The sequence below is a fragment of the Alexandromys fortis genome, unplaced genomic scaffold (assembly GCF_014885135.2).
Source record: "Alexandromys fortis isolate MF-2015 unplaced genomic scaffold, M_Fortis_MF-2015_v1.1 scaffold_200, whole genome shotgun sequence".
NCBI classification, from domain to species: domain Eukaryota; kingdom Metazoa; phylum Chordata; class Mammalia; order Rodentia; family Cricetidae; genus Alexandromys; species Alexandromys fortis.
Window position 1 is genome coordinate 917043 of NW_026068148.1, and position 20499 is coordinate 937541.

At 38.6% G+C, this 20499-nt stretch overlaps 1 protein-coding gene across 6 annotated transcripts in view; it reads right to left on the minus strand.

Annotated features, from left to right (window-relative positions):
• The window catches only part of Alg13 (ALG13 UDP-N-acetylglucosaminyltransferase subunit), a 56855-nt gene extending 38082 nt beyond the window's left edge, over nucleotides 1–18773 (minus strand). For 2 of the 6 annotated variants that reach the window (XR_007589405.1, XM_050127195.1), the window contains exons 1-4: nucleotides 18619–18773; nucleotides 16524–16686; nucleotides 13391–13529; nucleotides 931–1014 (exon numbers count right to left, since the gene is read on the minus strand). Coding sequence is in view for 5 of the 6 variants with exons in the window: in XM_050127195.1 (XP_049983152.1) it covers nucleotides 957–1014; nucleotides 13391–13529; nucleotides 16524–16686; nucleotides 18619–18699 (441 nt within the window). In the remaining variant the exon portion in view is untranslated. Of the gene's footprint in view, nucleotides 1–930; nucleotides 10881–13390; nucleotides 13530–16523; nucleotides 16687–18618 lie in introns of those variants that run through there. The other 4 variants (XM_050127194.1, XM_050127192.1, XM_050127191.1 and 1 more) reach the window with 4 other exon arrangements.
• Nucleotides 18774–20499: the final 1726 nt, after the last annotated feature.

The following is a 20499-nucleotide window of genomic DNA, read 5'->3' on the forward strand; positions in this document are numbered from 1 at the left end:
ATGCCTCCATAAAAAACTGAATTAAAACTCACGTTCTCTATAGTTCTGATATATATATACCTAGCATGAACTAAATAGAGTAATTTAAATAGCACAAATTTTGACCATGAACTGTAATGTATTTCGGTTATTATTATTATAATAATACATATTATTACACACTGTAATGTATAACAGAGATTAAAGATAATGAATTTATCTATCGCACTCATAGGTGCTTTTGTGCCCTTAAGATTGGATGGTATTTTTTTCTAATTTTTACTGAAAAGACACTTAAATACAGCATAAACTGTTCTAGGGGGATGGGAGAGGAAGATCAAGCTTTGAAAAGTATGTTTAACACATCTTTTGTTAAGCAAACTGTGGTCTAGGAAGTAACAGCACCCTTAATTTACAAGTTTGATTAAAATGCAGAAATCTGAAGCCTCTGCTCAAACCTACTGCATCAGAATGTATAGTTTAACAAAAGCCCCAGTTATGTGTATGCACAAAATACTTGAGATAGAGCTGGGCAGTGGTGGTGCATGCCTTTAATCCCAGCACTTGGGAGGCAGAGGCAGGCGGATCTCTGTGAATTCGAGACCAGCCTGGTCTACAAGAGCTGGTTCCAGGACAGGCTCCAAAGCCACAGAGAAACCCTGTCTTGAAAAACCAAAAAAAAAAAAAAAAAAAAAATACTTGAGATATACTGCATTAGAACATAAGTCTTGCATCTCAATGTCAGGAACAGTATTTCTCCCAGGTGTGGATAAAACTGATCAACAAGATTTAAAGAAGCCTTTACATTATTTTACAGTTCACTGAAACCTGTTGAGAAAATTGAAAACAAACCTCCAAAAGCAGGAGGCAAATATGCAAAAAAAAAAAAGAAATTGCCCAGCTACTATACACATTACCAACAACTCTGTTCAGTGCATATATTCTACTTACAGACTCAAAAGTTTCTTGATTTTCCTTCATATATGAGACACAAGCTCTCCTGATTTGTAAATGATGGATCTGGCTGTAAAACAGCTATAAAAGATAAGACTAGCTCACTGTCATGTCATTTGAAATAGAAGCTTCTCAATTAACACAATGAACTTAGACATTTAGTTTCCTAATCTAGAACACATGTTGGAAACAGAAAAATTAAATCCATCTGTTACTACACCTGGTCTTCACCAAAGGCAAAGAAGCCATGCCTCATCTTACAAATGGTCATCTCTAGTAAGATTGAGAGATAATTCTCTCCTAGACTTTCAACTCCATAATCTTTTTCTTATGCATAAAACAAAAGGGAGGACACGCTTACAAACAATTGAGATTCATTTCGAAGTTTTCTTTAACCCCACATTAATTTACCCCTCCTCCTTACAAACTTAAAATGAAAAGCAGAAAAGCAGGCACAGGAAAACAGTATTTGCTCTAATCAGCAATAGCACAGTATTTCACTGTACTTCTCAGGAAGGCCTGGATATTATCACTGAAAAAAACAGAAAAAGTAACACTTTTGTTTCTTTCAGTATGCTACAAATGGAGCTACTCGAACACGGCACATCTCACTCTGAAAACTTACAAACAAGACATTATCCAGTTGTCATATTTATATTTACCTGCTCGGAAATAGCCCGAAAAAGGCAAGAGGCATCCTTGGCAATCACCTTCCGAAACAGCCCTAAACTGCCTAAATATTCATCCATTGATGCCTCACTCAAAGACTTCTGGCCGCAGTTTTTCCATCCTTTATTCATTGTGCATGGGATGAGGAGAAAGGAACAGAGGGGTGAAAAAGAAGAAAACACAGAATGCAGGGAGGACTAGGCAATGGCGGCAAGTTGTGTAGGCAGGTATCCGAAACAGCTCAAGGTCTAGGCAGAAGGCAGGTGCGGCAGGGCTGAAGAATCTTGGCAATTTCCAGAAGCAGAAGCAAGAGGCTGACTGGCGCAGGACAAGACAGGACCCTGTGGAAAAACAAAACGAAGAGCAGATGCTCCAAAGAATAAGAAACTTGAGAAACAAGGGAAGAAAAAAATTAAACAGTTACAGAAAGGTAGGACTATCAAAATCAGCTAAAGGCATAAAAAGTGACTAAGCAGCTGAACTCTGGGGATCTGAAGAAAAGCTTGGGGAAGTTACTTCAGGAGGCTGCAAAGATTATAAAAAGCCTCACGAGTGTAAAACAGCTTACTCCACGAAAAGCACTGAGAGCACTCCCAGAATTTCCAAATAATTTCTGTCCTTCAAAAGCCCTCCAGAGTTTAAAGGAAGTAGGGGTGGGGTATTTAATTCTCTTTAGTACTAAGAACATCTTTTTTAAAAGACAAAGAGAAGAGGAGGGACCTCCATCTGCTGGGACAAAGATCACTTAAAGAAAAGTAAAAATGCTAAGCAACTGTTTCAGGTATAAGAATAAAGTCAACTCAGTTAATTCTAGATTAAAAAATTGTCTACAAGGACCACTGAAAATAAATTCACTCATACTACTAGGAAATCCCAATATAATTCTTGAAGAATGTCAAGTTGCTGCAGAGTACTAACAAAAACAGGGAGTTTTTAACTGAAAACAATGAGAGCTAGAAATGGCTCAGCAGCTAAAAGCATGTGCTGCAAAAGACTAGAGTTCAGTTCCCAGCACCCACACCAAGTGGGTCACAACCACCTGTACTTCCACTGGTACCCATGAGCATCTGCACTCATATACAGTGCACATACCCACACAAATATATGTATTTAAAAAATAAATCTTCAAAAAGTGGAAACAATGAAAGCAGCATGAAATGAAATACCTTAAACAGAAACTTTTAAAAATGTACATTTAAGATTTGATGGCACATTAACATGTTTGACATGTTGTTACATGTTAGTGTACTTTGCAGAAAAAAATTCTCTGAATCTTGGGGGGGGGGGCTCCATTTTTATTATTTTGTTTTGACATCAAGGACTATTTTTACTTAAATGCCAAAATACAACCCTCATACTTAAAGTGTTAAAAAGTAAGTTTTAGGGGCATACAGCTCAGTAATAAAGCTTGCATACTAGGTTCTTGTACACTAGATTCAATACCAGCATCCCCAAGTCAAAAGCTTTTTTTTTCCTATTGATCTAGAAATGTTAAACTTGTACTTTTCCTATTTGTACAGTGATAACACTAAATTAAATATGTAAGGTCCTAGCTACATGGGTTTGACAAAAAAAAAATAGTATACTCTAAATGAAAGAAAAACGTTGACTTTAAAGATGGTGTAACGTAAAGTAGCTATCAAAACTGTTATTCTTCTATGTGAGTCAGCAGTAATTAAGACTGCTGTCTATAGAAGAAACAGGGACCATCACTTATAATTTAAGAATGAAATAAAATCATGATAAGGAATAAAATCTTGACTTTCCTTACCATACCAATTTCATATTACCTTGTTTCTTTTCTAAAGAAACCATAATATACAGGAACTTTGTACAAGTTCTAAACTATACTGTTTGGTTATAGGGAAACCATCATTTTTTAAGATCGCTAGTTCAAGTAAGAAAGACATATTTTGGATTACAATTAAAAAGTTGATTCATTTTGTCATATTTTACAAGTAAAGACAAAATACAAATTCTTTACATCTTCTGAACTTTAAACATGGGTACATAAAACCTCAACAAATCCTATTCATATACTTCGATTTGAAAAAAGAACTGGAGGGGAAGGAAAGAAAGACAATCAAAATATAGAGGAAACCAAGAAACAAAGACCAGAAAAATACTCAACAAAAAGACAACAAGAGAAAGAAAAGTACGTACTAGGAAACCAAGCAACAGACAAAATTTATTTTTGACAAGGAACAAAGGCAATACAATAGATAATACAATATTTATATCAATACAAAAAATTAACCCTAGACCTAAATCTCAGGCTTTGTTTTGTTAATGCAAAGCAGACTAGATCTATAAAGTTTATGTTTATCCTGATAGCTGCTTCCCAAGGGAGGGAGGGTTAAGACAGTAAGAGAAAAGCTGCAAGGGAGCCCCTCTGTGTCTTTTTTTTTTTTTTTTTTTGGTTTTTCGAGACAGGGTTTCTCTGTGGCTTTAGAGTGCTGGGATTAAAGGCGTGCGCCGCCACCACCACCTGGCCCTCTGTGTCCTTTTATATTGTATATTTTAGCTTCTGACCTACAAATATTTGGAAATCAATACATAAAATCAAAGTTCTTAAAAATATTTTAAGAAAAAACATTCAATACCTTGGGTTAGGTAAAGTTGTTGAAAAGCATATAGATTGTACTTTCACAAAATAACTTGCTCTACAAATGAAATTGTCAGACAGGTGACAACCGAAGTTACAAACTAGGGTAAAATACATGCATATCATATATTTATCAAAGAAAAATTTGTATTGAATATATATATATACTTGTATTGAATATATATTATTATTTTTAAAAAATGACTAGAGATGTAGCTTAACTGATACACTGCTTGCTTAGCCCGCTAGCGACCCCAAGTTCAATCCTCAGGAAAACATAAAAGTGGCATGGAAGCACAAGGCTTTAACCTCAGCTCCCCAGTAGTAGAGTCAGGATTTCAGACATTTACAACCACCTGCTGCTACATAGTTAGTTTGAGGCTGGTCTCTAATACACATATAGAGTTAGCAATGAACAATCTAATTTTTTTCAATGGGCAAAACATCTTAATGTTTTACTAAAGGTAAATGAAAGGGAAGTTACAATATAGTTAAAGTGGTAGAATGCTTGTCTTGTGTATAATATCCCAGCCTTAGAAACTAGCTGTAAGACCAGGATTTTAAGGTTATTTTCCACTAAACAAGAGTTTGAGGCCCATCTGGGCTAGAGTCTCTGTCTAAAAAGCAAAGTGAGTAAAAATGGCTAATAAGTAGTTAGAAGATGTTCAGCATAATTAGCCATAAAAATGCAAATTAAAACCACAATGAGACAATTACACACGTACTGGGAAGACTATAAAATAACTGTGAACAAGAGGGTGGAAAAAACAGCCCTAAAAAGCCAATATGAAATATGCCAAAAGGCAAATCTAGATAAAAATCAGATTAGTAGTTACCTGGGGCTGTGGTGGAACAGGCATTGGCAACAAACAAGCATTTAGAAAGATAAAAATCTGAAAATCTTTCCCAACAGTTTCACTAATAATTACGGAATTATACTCTTTAAAAAACTGGTTAATTTTGCCAGGAAGTGGTGGTACATGTCTTTAATTCCAGCACTCAGGAGGTAGAGGCAGGTGTACCTCTGTAATTTCGAGGCCAGCAAAGCTAGTTCCAGGACAACCAGTGCTACACAAACACTGGGGAAAGGACCTGGTTAATTTCTAATATTCATCATAAGTGTAGAGCTAAAATAATTTTTCATATATTCAGAGTTACACATCCATCACAATTTGAGAAAACTGTCACTTGAAAATGAAACCCTAATATCTTACAGCTATTATCCTCTAATTACCCTATCTCACCAACTCAGTAGTTGCCTGCCTATCTTTAGATTTACCTATTCTGAACATTTCTAATAAATGTAACCATACATTTTTATATGGTCCTCACTTGTTATACTTAGCACAGAGTTCATTTTAAGAACCATCATTCTAAAACAAGGTGTTTTACAAGTTATTACTAATTCTTTGAAGCATTATTTTGGGGCAAATCCAAAACTTTAATAAACACTGCCATCTTTAAAATTCACAATCCCTATTTAAGCAATATTAAAGGTTCTTGAGGAATGCTTGTTGAGCTATCAGAAGATATAGTAATAAAGACTTTGAGAATGATGAAAATACCAAGAAAAACATGAAGGAAATAGTACCAGAAGATAACTTCAAAACACAAATATTTAAGGAAAACAACAGCATATAACTTACTTGTAATCAGGTAAACCAATTAGGAGAATTTTTCCCCATGGTGTCTATGAATAATAGTACACTTTAAAATAGCATTGTAAAAAACCCAAACAGGCCCTGTGTCTATAACTAACATAAATGTTCAATTTTGGGGATATTGATATAATTTAAAACACTATCTTATTATACCAATAAATGATGAACATGCACTAAGAATTCAGTGCTCCAATTACCATTCCCAGATTATCCCCCATTGCTTGGATCCCTTCATCTACAAAATGGAACAAAATGAAACTATTTCTTAGGATTACTAGAGGTTAAATAAATTCATATGTAAAGTAAACTGAATAAGTACCAATATATAAGCACTTAACAGGTGTTAAACCCAACTATTGTTCTTTCTTCCCTAGTCTCCCTAGAAAAATATGGTATTTTGAACAGCACAAAATTGGCTCACCACGTTTATCATCATTACATGTTCCCAAATATTCTCCAAAAGCCAATTTCAAATAATCTGCCCATACATCATTCACCAAAGCATATGCAGATTTAGTCATCTCTGCAAATTGTTACATGAACATGAATTGAGTGCTATTATCTCACTAACAGCAAAAGAAAAATGCCTACAGTACTTTTAGTCATTCCTCACTTTAGTCTTAACTTTTTTTAATATTGCCCTTTGACTTAACTTTGTATCTGAAATCAACAAACACCTGACTACTTTATGCTTCAGAACCTTGTAATAAGTTCATTGGTTAAACCTCCCAACCATTCCAGCTCATTCACTCCCAACTACAAGCCATCAAATCTAAAATTCCCAGTTTCCAAGATCATCTCATAACATCAACCTCTCATATACTCAATTTTGTAGGACCAGAAAAGTCACTTCTGAATCTGTCCATGGCATCAATTTCCCAAAAATCATTTTTTTGCCTCTTTATATCTGGAAATCCAAATAACACTAATAAAAAAGTATTAAACAGCATTCCACTTATCCAGTGAGTTTAAAATTAACTTTATTCAAAAATATTTCAAGTAAAATCTTTTTTTATAAGAAATAGTAACATATAAACCTGATAGCCTTTCTTACACACCAGTACTATTTTCAAACATCTTTTATCTCTAATAGTCTGTATAATTGTCTTAAAGTGAATTAAGTCAATTAAGACAGTTCTCTAAGCAGGGCAGTGGTGGCTCAGGGTTTTAATCCCAGCACTGAGTCAAGGCCAGCCGTTTCTAGAAAGGCTAGTTCAAGCTAGAGCCAGGGCTGTAACACAAAGAAACCCTGCCTTGAAATACCAAAATAAATAAGACAATCCTCTGCCCTTGATCCTCAGAGAACTTTTATAAATTTCAAAATGCGAATCCCAAGTTTTAGTTCTAAGTAGGGTTGTCATGCACCAAGGAAACTCCTGGTATAGAATTACTACTACTGAAAAAAAGGATAATTTTTAACAGTTTAAATTTAAAAATATCCCTGGGGCCCAGTAGTGGTGGTACACGCCTTTAATTCCAGCACTCGGGAGACAGAGGCAGGCGGATCTTTGTGAGTTCGGATCTTTGTGAGTTCGAGGCCAGCTGGTCTACAAGAGCTAGTTCCAGGACAGGCTCCAAAGCTACAAAGAAACCCTTTCTCAAAAAACAAAAACAAAAAAAATCCCTGGGCTAGCTATGAAACAAAACAAATAAAAGCTTAAAACGAATATTATGCCATGGTAAGAAAAAAAATGCAGGACTCAATCAAGTTTCTCATGGTATTTCTGTCAAAAGGCTGTTTTCTTAAGCAAATTGTCACCTCTAGTATTTTTCCTCAGTTGAGAAAATACACAACTTAAAATGTTGAGAAATTTTGTCAAGCAAAATTCAAATTATCTTGACTTAAAATCTCATAATATAAAATACCACAAAGGTATAGTCAGAAATATTACCACATACAACAAAGAATTGTTGAGTAACTAAAACTACATTATGTGGTCTAGTATTAAGTATTAAAGAATTGGAAGCCTGTTGCTTTTCCAGGTATATTTGAATAGACTATTTCTGATTCTTTATGGTTAGTTGTTCAAGCCACAAAGTCATTTAAAAGGCTGTGACCAACATAAACATCAGACCACAATTTTCTCAAATGAGAAAGGTATTTTAAAAGACCAATTAAACATTAGGCTTCTATCTCTAGATGTTAAATAAAACCTTTTGTAAAATTAGTATAGGGGGCTGGAGAAATGGCTCAGCGGTTAAGAGCATTGCCTGCTCTTCCAAAGGTCCTGAGTTCAATTCCCAGCAACCACATGGTGGCTCACAACCATCTGTAATGAGGTCTGGTGCCCTCTTCTGGCCTGCAGGCATACATACAGACAGGATATTGTATAAATAATAAATAAAATAAATTTATTAAAAAAATTAGTATAGAGCTGGTAAAAGGCTAAGAATGTGATTTAGTAGTGTGTGCCTTGCAAGGACTTGAGCAAGTGCCCAGGACATAAAAATGCAATACATGATACAATGGGATTATAAGCTCAAAACTGAGGTGGAAACAAGGTGCTCACTGGCCATCCCGTCTATAGTCTAGTGACCTGGCCAGGGAGCAATCAACTTAGAAGTGGATGTTATTTGGGGATAAACCCTGAGTTTGTTCTCAGGCCTCCTCAAGCACAGGCATGCAAATAAATAGGCACATTTTCTTAAAAAAAGTATATATAATAAAGGCATAATTACTATTAATTCTCACCTATGAAGATGTGAACTATTTACACTTAGATATCTAATTCTCACCAAAATTTTAATTCAGAATATTTTCTCAGGAACCTACTTTTACCATCAGTAAAATTTAGTATTAACCCAAGGAAGGGACAATCAAGAAAATAAATCTAATATATGCAAATACATTGCCAAGTAAAATGTTTGAAACAAAAGTTATGCCTTTAACAGTCACGATCCCATCTATTCACCTGATTTAATTTCTTACTGCATAAGCTCAGAAGGACCTGAAACTCACTATGTAGCACAGCTATGAATTCCAGTGTTGGGATTACAGCACCATCATGCCAAACTCTCAAATTTTTATTTTTATGAATAAACTGTATCGAAAATTTCTACCAATGAACTATTAGACTTAAATATATTATCTTAAAAGTTCTGAGACCAAACTCAGAAATTTTATATATTGAGTTCTTGTAATTTAAAAACTATGTATTTAAGCAATTATACATATCACACAATTTTTATAAAACATAAATTGCCAAATTCTGTTATATGTTTCATCACTGTAGAAGGTATTTAATTTTGGGTTTTCATGTAGTTATTTTTCTGTATATCTGTGCACCACACACATGCCTGGTGTCCACAAAGGCAGAGGGGGTAGGATACCCCGCCATGTGGATATTGATAATAGAACCCGTGCCCTCTAAGTTAACATATATTTTAAGAACCAAACTTATGTCCTCTGAAATACAACTCAACTACTGAGCTCGCTTCGGCCACCAGATGTGAATTATAGTAACTCAGTGGTAGAGCCTATTACCCAGCATGTGTGAGGTCATAAGTTCAAACCCTACTATGTCTATCCAAATGAATAGACCAATGACATGGATCGCCAGCAAATGTCCTGCTGCCAAGCCTAGACACCCACATTTGATCCTAGGGACTAACATGGCCTTAAGGACAGAAACATCCCAGTTGTCTTCTGACTTACACATGAACATATCCATACACACACAAAATTAAAAATGTAAATAAAAAACAACCAAGTCATACTGTTACATCTTTGGATTTATTCTCTATTCTTTAAAGCACTGATAAGATTATCACATTCTACTTACATGTGTGTATGCATTCATTCATGTGAATGTAGGGATGTGTGCCATGGTCAGCTGGTGGAAATAAGAGGAAAACCTCAAGCTCAATGGTTAATTTCCACCTTGTTTGACACAGGGTCTCTTTTTGCCACTCTGTTGTGAACACCAGGCTGGCTAACCCAGTACCTTCAAGGGATTCTGTCTCCATCTACCATCTCATCATAGGCAAAGGGATACACACTACCATCCCTGACTAATGTTGATTATGAAGATGCAAACTCAGGTCCTCACACTTGTGCACCAAGTACACTTTATTCACTGAGCCATCTCCACAGCCCTTCTCAGAGGAACAAATATTATCAGGTGTGGTAGTATGTGCCTGTAATCTCAACACTTGAAGGATCAGAAGTTCAAAAGTTGAACTTATCTACTTTATTCTTCAGAATAAAACTTACTTGAAGTACAGTAGATCGATTACTTTGATCATCTTTTTCAGATAACTATTAGCTCCCACAAAGTAAACCCATTTTTCTCTGCATAATACAAAAAAAGCTGTCTCAAGATAATAAACCAACAGATGCTGACTTTCTCACCAAATGTTACATTGTTAGCATTTTATTCTTTTCTTCAAAGTAACATGTTCCTAATATCTGATTTTTATTAACATTTTTCAATTTTTTTCAGTTTTGTGCTTTTGTTTGTTTCTGTTTTTGGAAACAGAGTTACTCTGTGTACCCCTGGCTGCCCTGAAACTTAATCTGTAGACCAGACTGGCCTTGAACTCAGAAATCCACCTGCCTAAGCCTCATCAAAGGTGTGCCCAGGTTATTTTTGCTGGGTTTTGTTGTTGTTGTTGCTTAAGCAATCAGATATCCATTTAAGATTCTAGGACAAAACTGTGAAGACTACATTTTCAAAGTTAGGAACTCACTACATACTCAATGTTAGAGAAGCTTCATAAATTTACTGATTAGGATTTGGACCCAACTGCAATGTTTATGCCACAAAATTCTCTATATATTCTATTTTTATAGTAAATATATTAATTTGTATTGTTCTACAAATGCATGTCATAAACTTATTTTGATTTTATCACATTTCATGAACTGGATTTAGGGGTATTTTAAAGTGTTGAGAGTTTATTTTTGTAATCCAACAACTTTATCCAAAAATGCAGAAAATTTTTCTGGCTGGCCAGGAGGATAACATTTCAGTGTTGATAAATCCATTGACTGTAACAGCCCAGGAAGCGTGCTAAAACAAAAGAAGAAAAATATCAGGTAGCATGAGAGAAAGTTCCATAGCTTATCTGTTGCCCATTTGATGAATGAACTGTGAATTTTTATAATATTATGGGGATATACACACTATTATTGCCAACACGAAGAGTACCATAAAATATTGGATAAATTGAATAGACATTTTTAGTTCAGTCAAATGAAGTGTTTCAGAAATGTCGTTTCAAGAAAATTTTAATTATACTGCTTTTTAATACTCTCCAAAACCACACAAACATAAAATAAAGCAAAGTTAATTTATGAAAACAGAATAAATGAAACCAAAACAATAGGTATCAGAAAAGAAAGCTAGGGTTATTATACTAAATAACATGCATATAGACTGTAAGTAAACTATTTTACTGAAAATTACCATGCATTCATAACTAATCAATATGTAGTCATCATGAATGTTGGAAATAAGGTTCTAAACAGCATAAAACTTACTTCAGAAACTTAAACAAGTGAACTAAATTTGAACAGACATACCACCATCCAACCTACGTTTGGGTAAAATATAATCAATGATTCTTGATACTGTCAGAAATTACTTTTCTGAAATTAATAGTTTCTAAAAATGTTTAAAAGATAGGGGGAGGGCAAAGAAATTGCTCTGAGGGTAAAAGTAATTATCACCACGCCTGAAAACAGTGAAATCAATCCCCAGAACACACATGGTAGAAGGAAAGAACAATTCAAAGTTGTCCTCTGTCTTTAAGGCCCACAATACAGCATACATATATTTTTTTTCAAAAAAAAAAAAAGGAAGCATACAGGTCATTTCATCCTGCAGAAAAAATTAGAATGCTTTTATATTTTTTTAAAAAAAAGTCTATTTTTATATTTTATAATATACTAACAAAAAAAATTCAGAGCTAACTAGCTGGGGACAGTAGCCCATCCCTATCATCTCTGAAGCTCAGAAGGATCAGGAGCTCAAGGTTAGCCTGTGCTATACAGAGATCATCTCAAAAAAAAAAAAAAAAGTGAACACATTTTGAATGAAATTCCTTTTCAACAGCCCCTAGAAATATTAACTTTGATACATTGTTTAGGAACATCTGATCCTATGAAGTTGTCAACTTTTAACAGTATCAAGTACCTAAAGGCAGATACACCAATTATCTGAACTGTTCCTAATTTCTAGCTTTTCTTCTGAGTCATTTTAACCAAGACAACATTTCCTTTCTTTCATCATTATAGTTAAGCACACTACCAGTTTTACTGTTTGAATAGTAATCACTGACTAAATCTGTCTTCTCCCACTGAAAACATCCAAGCTTAGTTCACTGATATATATATATATATATATACACACCAAATGTCTAAAAAAGCATGTCATAACAAGTGTTTCATACTTAATGAATGCACAAGTATACACCAAATGTCTGAAAGAAACAAAAATAAAATCCAAAGACACACTTACCATGTTCTAACTTTAATATAAGACATAGACATACAATTAATATCTTTATGAGATTACTTTTTTAAAATATCAAGTTAGAAAAGTTTTTAAAATTAAGCAACTGGGAATTACTGACCTGGCCCTTTGGCAAGCTTCTAGTGTCCCAAAGAAGAACTAACAGAAAAACAGCATTTTTCTTCAAGCTTCTACTGTGATGCTGATAAAACAATACTCCTTACCAAAGATCCCTTTGCTTAAAGTGCTCCGTGGCTTCTCATTAAACATAAAATAAAATTAGAACTCTTAAATGAGCTTATGCCCTCCCAGCTTCATATTCATTCTTCCCTGGTCACTAATATTTTTACCATACCCACCTTCCCTGTTCCTCAAGCATTCCAAACTCCAAGTTCATTCCTAAATTAAAGGTTTTGTAACTCAAGCTCCCTTGTCTTTAAATTTCATATGATTGGTACTTCCTTCTAATTCAGGACTAACCTCAAACATCAGGTCATTTGTCAAGCCTCTCCTGAAGTCTACCTAATTCTTCCTTATCCCAGCTACAACACTGTCTTGTCTTTTTATTTCTAGCATAGTTCATCATGTGAAACTCTAGCACCATAATGTAAATATTATGTTTGCCACTGTAACCCAAGCACTTAAAATAGTACCAACTTTTTATTAAGTAGAAGAGAATATGTGAATGAATATATGGGCTTCCAGTGGATTTACTAAAAGTCAAACTTTAACAACTAAAACTCATATATATGAAACTGTCCAAATAACTGAATTAATTAGTCCTTAATATAAGCGTACACCTTCTTTGAACACTGAAAACCTGAATAGTGAACTATAAAACTTTGTTTCTTGGAAATCTGCACACCCATACGCACTTTCAGACATTCAAATTCACATACACAGAGTTGGCCATGAATACAGAAAAAGACAACACAGAACCAAGTCAAAGCTAAGACAAATAAGAGGTTATAGTGTGTGAAAAGTGTAAAAGTCAAAAGGTTAGACAGGTGGGTAACAGCTGGGAAGGAATTTAAGGCAAGAGTTCAACTGATCAGTCTCTAGTATACCTGCAGGTACAATAGAAGAGATGTCCTTCCTTGTGCAACTGCTTTGCCAATTCGAATTGATGATTGTTCATTAACTTTTCATTTACAACTACCACAAGTGGCTTGCCTTTTTCCAGACTCTCCAAGCAACTTCCTGCACCTACAAAAATAACTTATTAAATCAATTTTTTTAACTTATGGTACACTATCATCATAGTTTTATTTCTAAAATTAGTCAGTAAAATTATAAAACCAAACTTCTTACTTATTTCTTAAAAATGACAAACATTAAGTTTAGTGGCACATGCCCCAAATTCCAGCATGTGGGAGATTAAAAGCAGGAGCATCATGGGTCACACAGGCAGACTGTATCAACAACAAAAAGAAAACGTACCAACTAATTTTTCTCTAATATTTTTTGAGGTGAGGGGAATAGAAAGTCTACAGCATAATCTTGCCTGAAACTTGCTACAAAGTCCAGGCTGACATTGAGCTTACCATTATTATACTGTCCTGTTACAACCTCCAGAGCTCTGAGATTACCAAATCCCTAGCTGCTACCATTGAACAACTTCACTTCTATCCAAATATAAAGAGAAAAGGCAGGTTTATGCCCTGAAGACACCCACATTAAAAGCTGAGTTCATTCTGTAACACCAATTAGGGGAGGAAGGAGACAGGAAATCCCTGGAGTTCATTAACCTATCAGGTGACCTGAACTGATAACTCCAGGTTCAGTGAGACCCTATTTCAAAAAATAATGTGGAAAGCTTAGAGATGGCTCAGAAATCAAGAGCATATACTGTCCTGTTCTCTTTCAGAAAACCAAAGTTTGATTGGGTCACTTATAGCTACCTGTAACTCCAGCTCCATCCAGGGTGTACAAATACACACAACTAAAAAATACATATTAAAAAACAGTGGGAGCACACCTTTAATCCCAGCACTCAAGAGGCAGAAGCTGACAGATTGTAGTGAGCTCAAAGCCAGCCTGTTCTACATATTGAATTCTAGGCAAGCCAGGACTACATAGTGAGACTATATATATAAACTAAACGTGGAGAACAACCCAGTAAGACACCCACTGTCTACCTCTAGCCTCAACACACACAGATGTATTACTCACACATACACACACAATCACACAGATGCACATACACTGACCGACATCAGACACACACATACCAGATACAAAAAATAAAGGTGATTTTTAAAAATTATTGAGTTTTTAAGATAGCCCCAGAGCCCACATGGTAGAAGACAACAGACACACACAGAGAGGAAAGGATAGAGGAGAGGAAGAGAGGTAGGTAGAGGAAGAAAACAAATAAATGCACTAAATTTTTCCTACATTTTTAAAGGCTAGCCTATAATAGTGACAAGTACTAAAACAGAGAACAGTCCTTATGCTTTTACCCATGAAGGCTATTCCCAAGATAGTCATGACTAGATCACCACGAATGTGCAAATTTTATGATCACTTCAACTTTGAGATTTAAAATTCCTTAGAGGGCTAGGGAGAAGACTAAGCAGACACATGTCACAAAGCCTGAAAACTCCCACCATGGAAACCCTAGAGTAAAGAGAATCAATTCCCACAGGTTGCCTTCTGACCTTCACATAACACGCCATGGCACACTTGCAACCATACACACAAGTAAATGACATTTAGGAGGACTATTAGAGACTATTTAGAGTAAATAAACCCTTTTTGTAAGTGTTAGGGTAGTAATTAAGACAGACTCTGCTGCTAAATTGTTATATTCTACAACTACGAATTACTGTCTCAGTTACCTCATATGGATGCTAATAATGACTTTTCTTGTTTTTCTGGTTTTGGAGACAGGTTTCTCCAGTAGCCCTGGCTAGCCTGGAACTCCAAAGACCAGGCTGACCTTGAACTCCTGTTTTTGCCAGTGCTGGGATTAAATCACTGCTGCCCAGCAGTAATGTCTATCTCTAAGGAGTTTTCTCTCCTCAAATCAAGTCTTTAGAAAAACCAGCATGTCACCCACAAATACCCATAGCAGACAAAACTGCACTGTTCCCCCAAAGCATCTTTTCTAAAAGTACTGGAAATCTCAGGAACTCTGTTAGTTTGATCTCTTAAGACTAGGCTACAATATACTTTCTAAATCTATTAGCTTATGTCTCTGAATACACAATTTAAAACTCTAAAATTTTTAATTTTCTTACCATATCCTATTCAAAAATAAATATTTTACTGCATCTATTTTACATATATGCAACAGAAGTGCTAAAAAGACAATCCTTAAATGGTTATTACTACAACCCACACCTACCACAGAAAAGGCTTAATGTCCTTTAAATCTAAGCCTAAATACTAATTTCAAATTCACAATCTGGCCAGGCGGTGGCATGCACCTTTAATTCCAGCACTTGAGAGGCAGAGGCAGGTAGATCTCTGTGAGTTCGAGGCCAGTCTGGTCTACAAGAGCTAGTTCCAGGCTCCAAAGCTACAGAGAAACCTTGTCTCGGTAAAACCAAAAAAACAAATTCACAATTTGTTATGATCATTGAATACATTATCTTTCCCCTCTGTTTAAAGTTTTGTACTATAAAAGTGGGCAAAAATAGCTTTATACACTCTTGTCTAGAAATATCCTCCTCTCCACTAAAGTTATCAATGGATACATTCAAGTCAAATAATTATATTAAAATGAAGCTGCTATGAATTATTCTGTGTAATTAACTTACAGATTTTTAAGAAAAGTGTCTCAAGTAGCCCAGGCTGGCCTTCACCACTTCCTCTCAAGGGCTAGAATTACAGCCATGGGGCCTGGCTTTCCTAATTGTGGTGGTAAGAACTGGAACCAGGTCTTTCCACATGCTAAGCATGTACCCTGAATTAGATCTCTAGTCCTTGTAAATTCAGTCTGACAAGGTTAAAGAGTCTGTTTTTTAATCAAAGATAAAAACCCAAGATTCTGGGGCTGGAAAGATGGCTCAGCAGTTAAGAGCACTGACTGCTCTTCCAGAGGTCCTGAGTTGGATTCCCAGCAACCACATGGTGGCGCACGACCATCTCTAGTGGAATTTGATGCCCACTCCTGAGATAAAGGTATGCATGCAAATAGAACACTCATATACAGAAAATAAATCTAAAAAAAACCAAGATGCTCAGACATTTTACCTGCGTGGCTGATGACAAGATCTGCTTGCTGAAGGTCTTCTTTCAAAGAATCCTTATACCTGTAAACATCCAGAGTGAATGACTCAGTACGGAATGGTTCAGGAACCACTGTGCCTCTCCCAATTTGGAGGACAAGTTGGTTGTAACCGAGACTCTTGAGGATCTAGAACAGAAAATAATAAAATGCAGTCCTTTTAAATGAGATCAATACTTCATGAACAGTAGTTAAACAACCTTCAAATTGCTGCTAAAGTGAAGGGCACAACTATACAAAACCTAACTGTGGCTGACCAGTTAGCTTTCAAAATTAGTCCTTTCCCTGCCCGCCCCTGTCCAGGTACCACCAGGGAACCTCACTGCCAGCCAGCTCACAGGAGGCAGAAAAAACAATATACCTTGAATGAGGAGTTGGAAACCAGGCGGGAATCAAGGGAAGAGCCCGTTTCATTTATTGTTGTTGTTATTGTTTGTTTTTCAAGACAGGGTTTTTCTGTAGCTTTGGATCCTATCCTGGAACTAACTCTTGCAGATCAGCCTGCCTCTGCCTCCCGAGTCCTGGGATTAAAGGTGTGCACCACCACCGCCCAGCCGGGAAGAGCCTGTTTGTCTCACAAGTTGAGCAGAGTCAGGGCAAACTAGTAGGGTAGGATAGGAGCCACTAGACGGAGGGAGCCACCCCAAGGGGAAGACCTTCTATACCTGCTCAAAGAGTTGGGGCAGAGAGAAGACTAGGGGTGCTGTGGACAAACCATTACTGGCTGGAGTAGGGGGTAGCAAACAGAGATTACTGGTGGGGCAGGGTCCGCAAACAGAGACGCTTTGGGCAAACCATTACTGGCTTGGGGGGGGGGGGCACGTCCAAAGACAGAGATGGCTGCAGGCAAAAGACAGAAACACTTTGACACTTTGGGCAAATCATTACTGGCTTGGGGGGGGGGGGATCCATAGACAGAGACGGCTGCGGGCAAACCACTACCAGCGGTGGGGGGGGGGGTCAGCAGACAGAAACACTTTGGGCAAACCATTACGGGGGGGGGGATCCATAGAGATGGCTGCGGGCAAACCATTACCGGCGGGGGGGGGGGGGGTCGGCAGACAGAAACGCTGCGGGCAAACCATTACTGGCGGGGGGGGGGTTCCACAGACAGAGACGCTGCGGGCAAACCATTACTGGCTGGGAGGGGGATCGCAGGCTGCGGGCAAACCATTACTGGCTGGGAGGGGGGTCTCAGACTGCGGACAAACCATTACTGGCTGGGGAAAGGGGGTCGCAGACGTAGACGTGGCGGGGAAACCATTATCAACCTGGGGGTGTGTCACAATGACGCTGCCAGGAAACCATTACCGGCCGTGGAGGGGCAGGGGTCTCGAACTGAGGCGCTGGGGGTCGGGGAACAATATTTTCGGCTTAAGATGGAGAAGCCGGGACAGACACCAAGGGGAAAACCGTAGCCTGCCTGACAGGGGTGAGGTCCACAGGTCGGCGCCTCAGGGCAACCGGTGTCCAGTCTGAGGGGCTGTAGGTGGGGTCCGCGGGCCGAGGCAACAAGGAATGAGCCTTTAGTGGCCAGAGAGGTGAAGGGTCGCGGACCAAGGTGTCCGGAGGGGCCCGACAGGGCTTCGGGGAGCGACCCAGCCACGGGAGCGAAAGCGTGGGTAGTAGAGACTCTAAAGTGGAGGGGACAAGGCCCGGCCGAGGGGTACGGGGTTGGGGGTGAGGGAGACTGCGAACGGGGTAGGGTGCCCCGGTGGGGGAAGAGGGGAGACTGCGCCGGGAGTGGGACGGGGCAGCGGTAGACAGCGCAGGGGGTGGGGCACGGCGGTGGTGGAGAGAGGCTGAGATGGGGCCTGTCGAGTGGAGAACGGCTGTGAGAACACAGCAAAGAGCGAAAGGAGGCCTGGCGGTGGTGGAGAGCTGGCTGTAGGGGACGGGACACTGAGGTAGTGGAGGGACGGAGAAGGAAACCCGAGGGGGACTAAAGAGGTTTGGGGCAGGGCGCCGGGTACCCGGGAACAGCTGCCACGCTTCCTTCTGACCGCGGCGGCCAGAGAAGGGCAGCGGAGCTGAGACAGCCGAGCCCTGGGCCGGACTTACCTCGACGCAGTCCGGAGCGACCACACTAGCGACGAGGTCGTCGAAACTGGTGGTCCCAACAGTCACGAACGCTCTCTTCATCGCGCGGGTTCCAGATTCGGAATTTCTAAAGCGGACGTGACGTCGCCCAATTACGCCGACGTCGGCTCGAGCAAGGGAGTGGGAGTGGGAGGAGTTAGCCGTTATGGCCGTGGGTCCCGTGACTACCGGCTGCGGGGTGGGGGGCGGGGACCTCTGCTGGGCGGGGAGGGGTTCCGTCGCCCCCCCTCCCCCGACTTCTGCCGCGCGTCTGGCACACTTCCTGAGCCCCCTACACATTTGCATATAAACACCCTTGGGCTCCGTCAAAAAGTCGGACCCCCGATAACGGGGTAGGTTGGAGCTTGCCGAGTCTAATTGTTGTCTACTGAGAAAAAGAAAAACCCCCAACACCTACTTAGACCTTGTGCAGAAGGCATTGTTTGAATAGCACAAATCTTTCCCTGATAGGATTGAGATTTTTCGCGTGACGTTGTAAACGTCCACCGCTCTTTGTTCTGGCGTGCCCTTTGCCTTTAGGAAAGAACAGCTTTTCTCGGGCAAATTTTACCAGATCTTTGAAGTGCACTCTCAGTCCTGGCTCATAGAGGCAACCGGATCCTTGGGAGCTCAAGGTCAGCATGGGGTATATATAGTGAGATCCTACCTCTAAATAAAGAAATAAAAATAAAAAGCCGACTTTTCTTAAAGATTGTAATAAACATCAGGTGGTGGTTCATCCCCATTATCCCAGCACTTGGGAAGCTGAGGCTGAAGGATCAGGATTTCCAGGTCAGCCTGGGCAACATGAGGCCCTGATTCCAAAAGCAAGTAAACAGACCCATCACGAATCACCAAGTATACATGAAAATTAAAATACGTATTTGCTATGAAGGGCTATGACTTTTGTGAAAGAATAACCAATATTTTTTCTAGTTTAGGGTTTTGTCTTACTTTGAAGTTTCTGTAGTAGTGAGGTAAGTCATTTGCCGTTCTAATTACTTATGGCCCCAGGCCTAGTTCAGAACATTTTAAAGTTTGTTTCAGAAAAAAAAAAGAAAAGAAACCTTAAAAGTTTGAAAGAGGGTGGGCGGTACTGGTAAACACCTTTAATTGAAGCCAGTCTGGTCTACAGAGCAAGTTTCTAGAACAGGCAGGGCTACACAGAGAAACATTGTTTCAAAAAAGAAAACGTTTTAACCAGCTTTGAGTGAGTGGATTTCCTGTTTAATCAAGTTGATTAATTTTTTTTTTTTGAAACAGTGTTTCTCTGTGTATCTCTGGCTGTCCTGGAACTTGCTCTGTAGACCAAACTGGTCTTGCACTCACAGAGGTCCGTCTGCCTCTACCTCTCCAAGTGTAGGGATTAAAGGCGTGTGCCACCACTGGCTGGCAACTACAAATTTTTAAGACAGGCTAGGCCGTGGTTGCACGTGCCTTTAATCCCAGCAGCTGGTGGATCTCTTGAGTTTGAGACCAGCCTGGTCTACAAAGTGAGTCAGGACAGCCAAGCTACACAGAGAAACCTTGTCTCAAAAACAAAAAAAAATTTCTTTTTAGACCTGCTTGATGGCCCACACTTTTAATCCCAGCACTCAGGAGGCAGAGGCGGGTCAGTCTCTTATGAATTTGAATTTGAGGCCAGCCTGGTCTACAGAGCTAGTTTCAGGACAGCCAGAGCTACACAGAAAGAAAAAAAAAACTATCTCGAAAAACACCAAAATAATAGTAATAAAATAACTTCCAGACAAGACTTTTTCCCCCAAGCAAAGGAACAACAAAGACAGCCCAAGGCACAGAGAATCTGTTTTCCTCTATTATTTTGGTTTGGATTTCAGTTTACTCCGACGGTAAACAAATCTT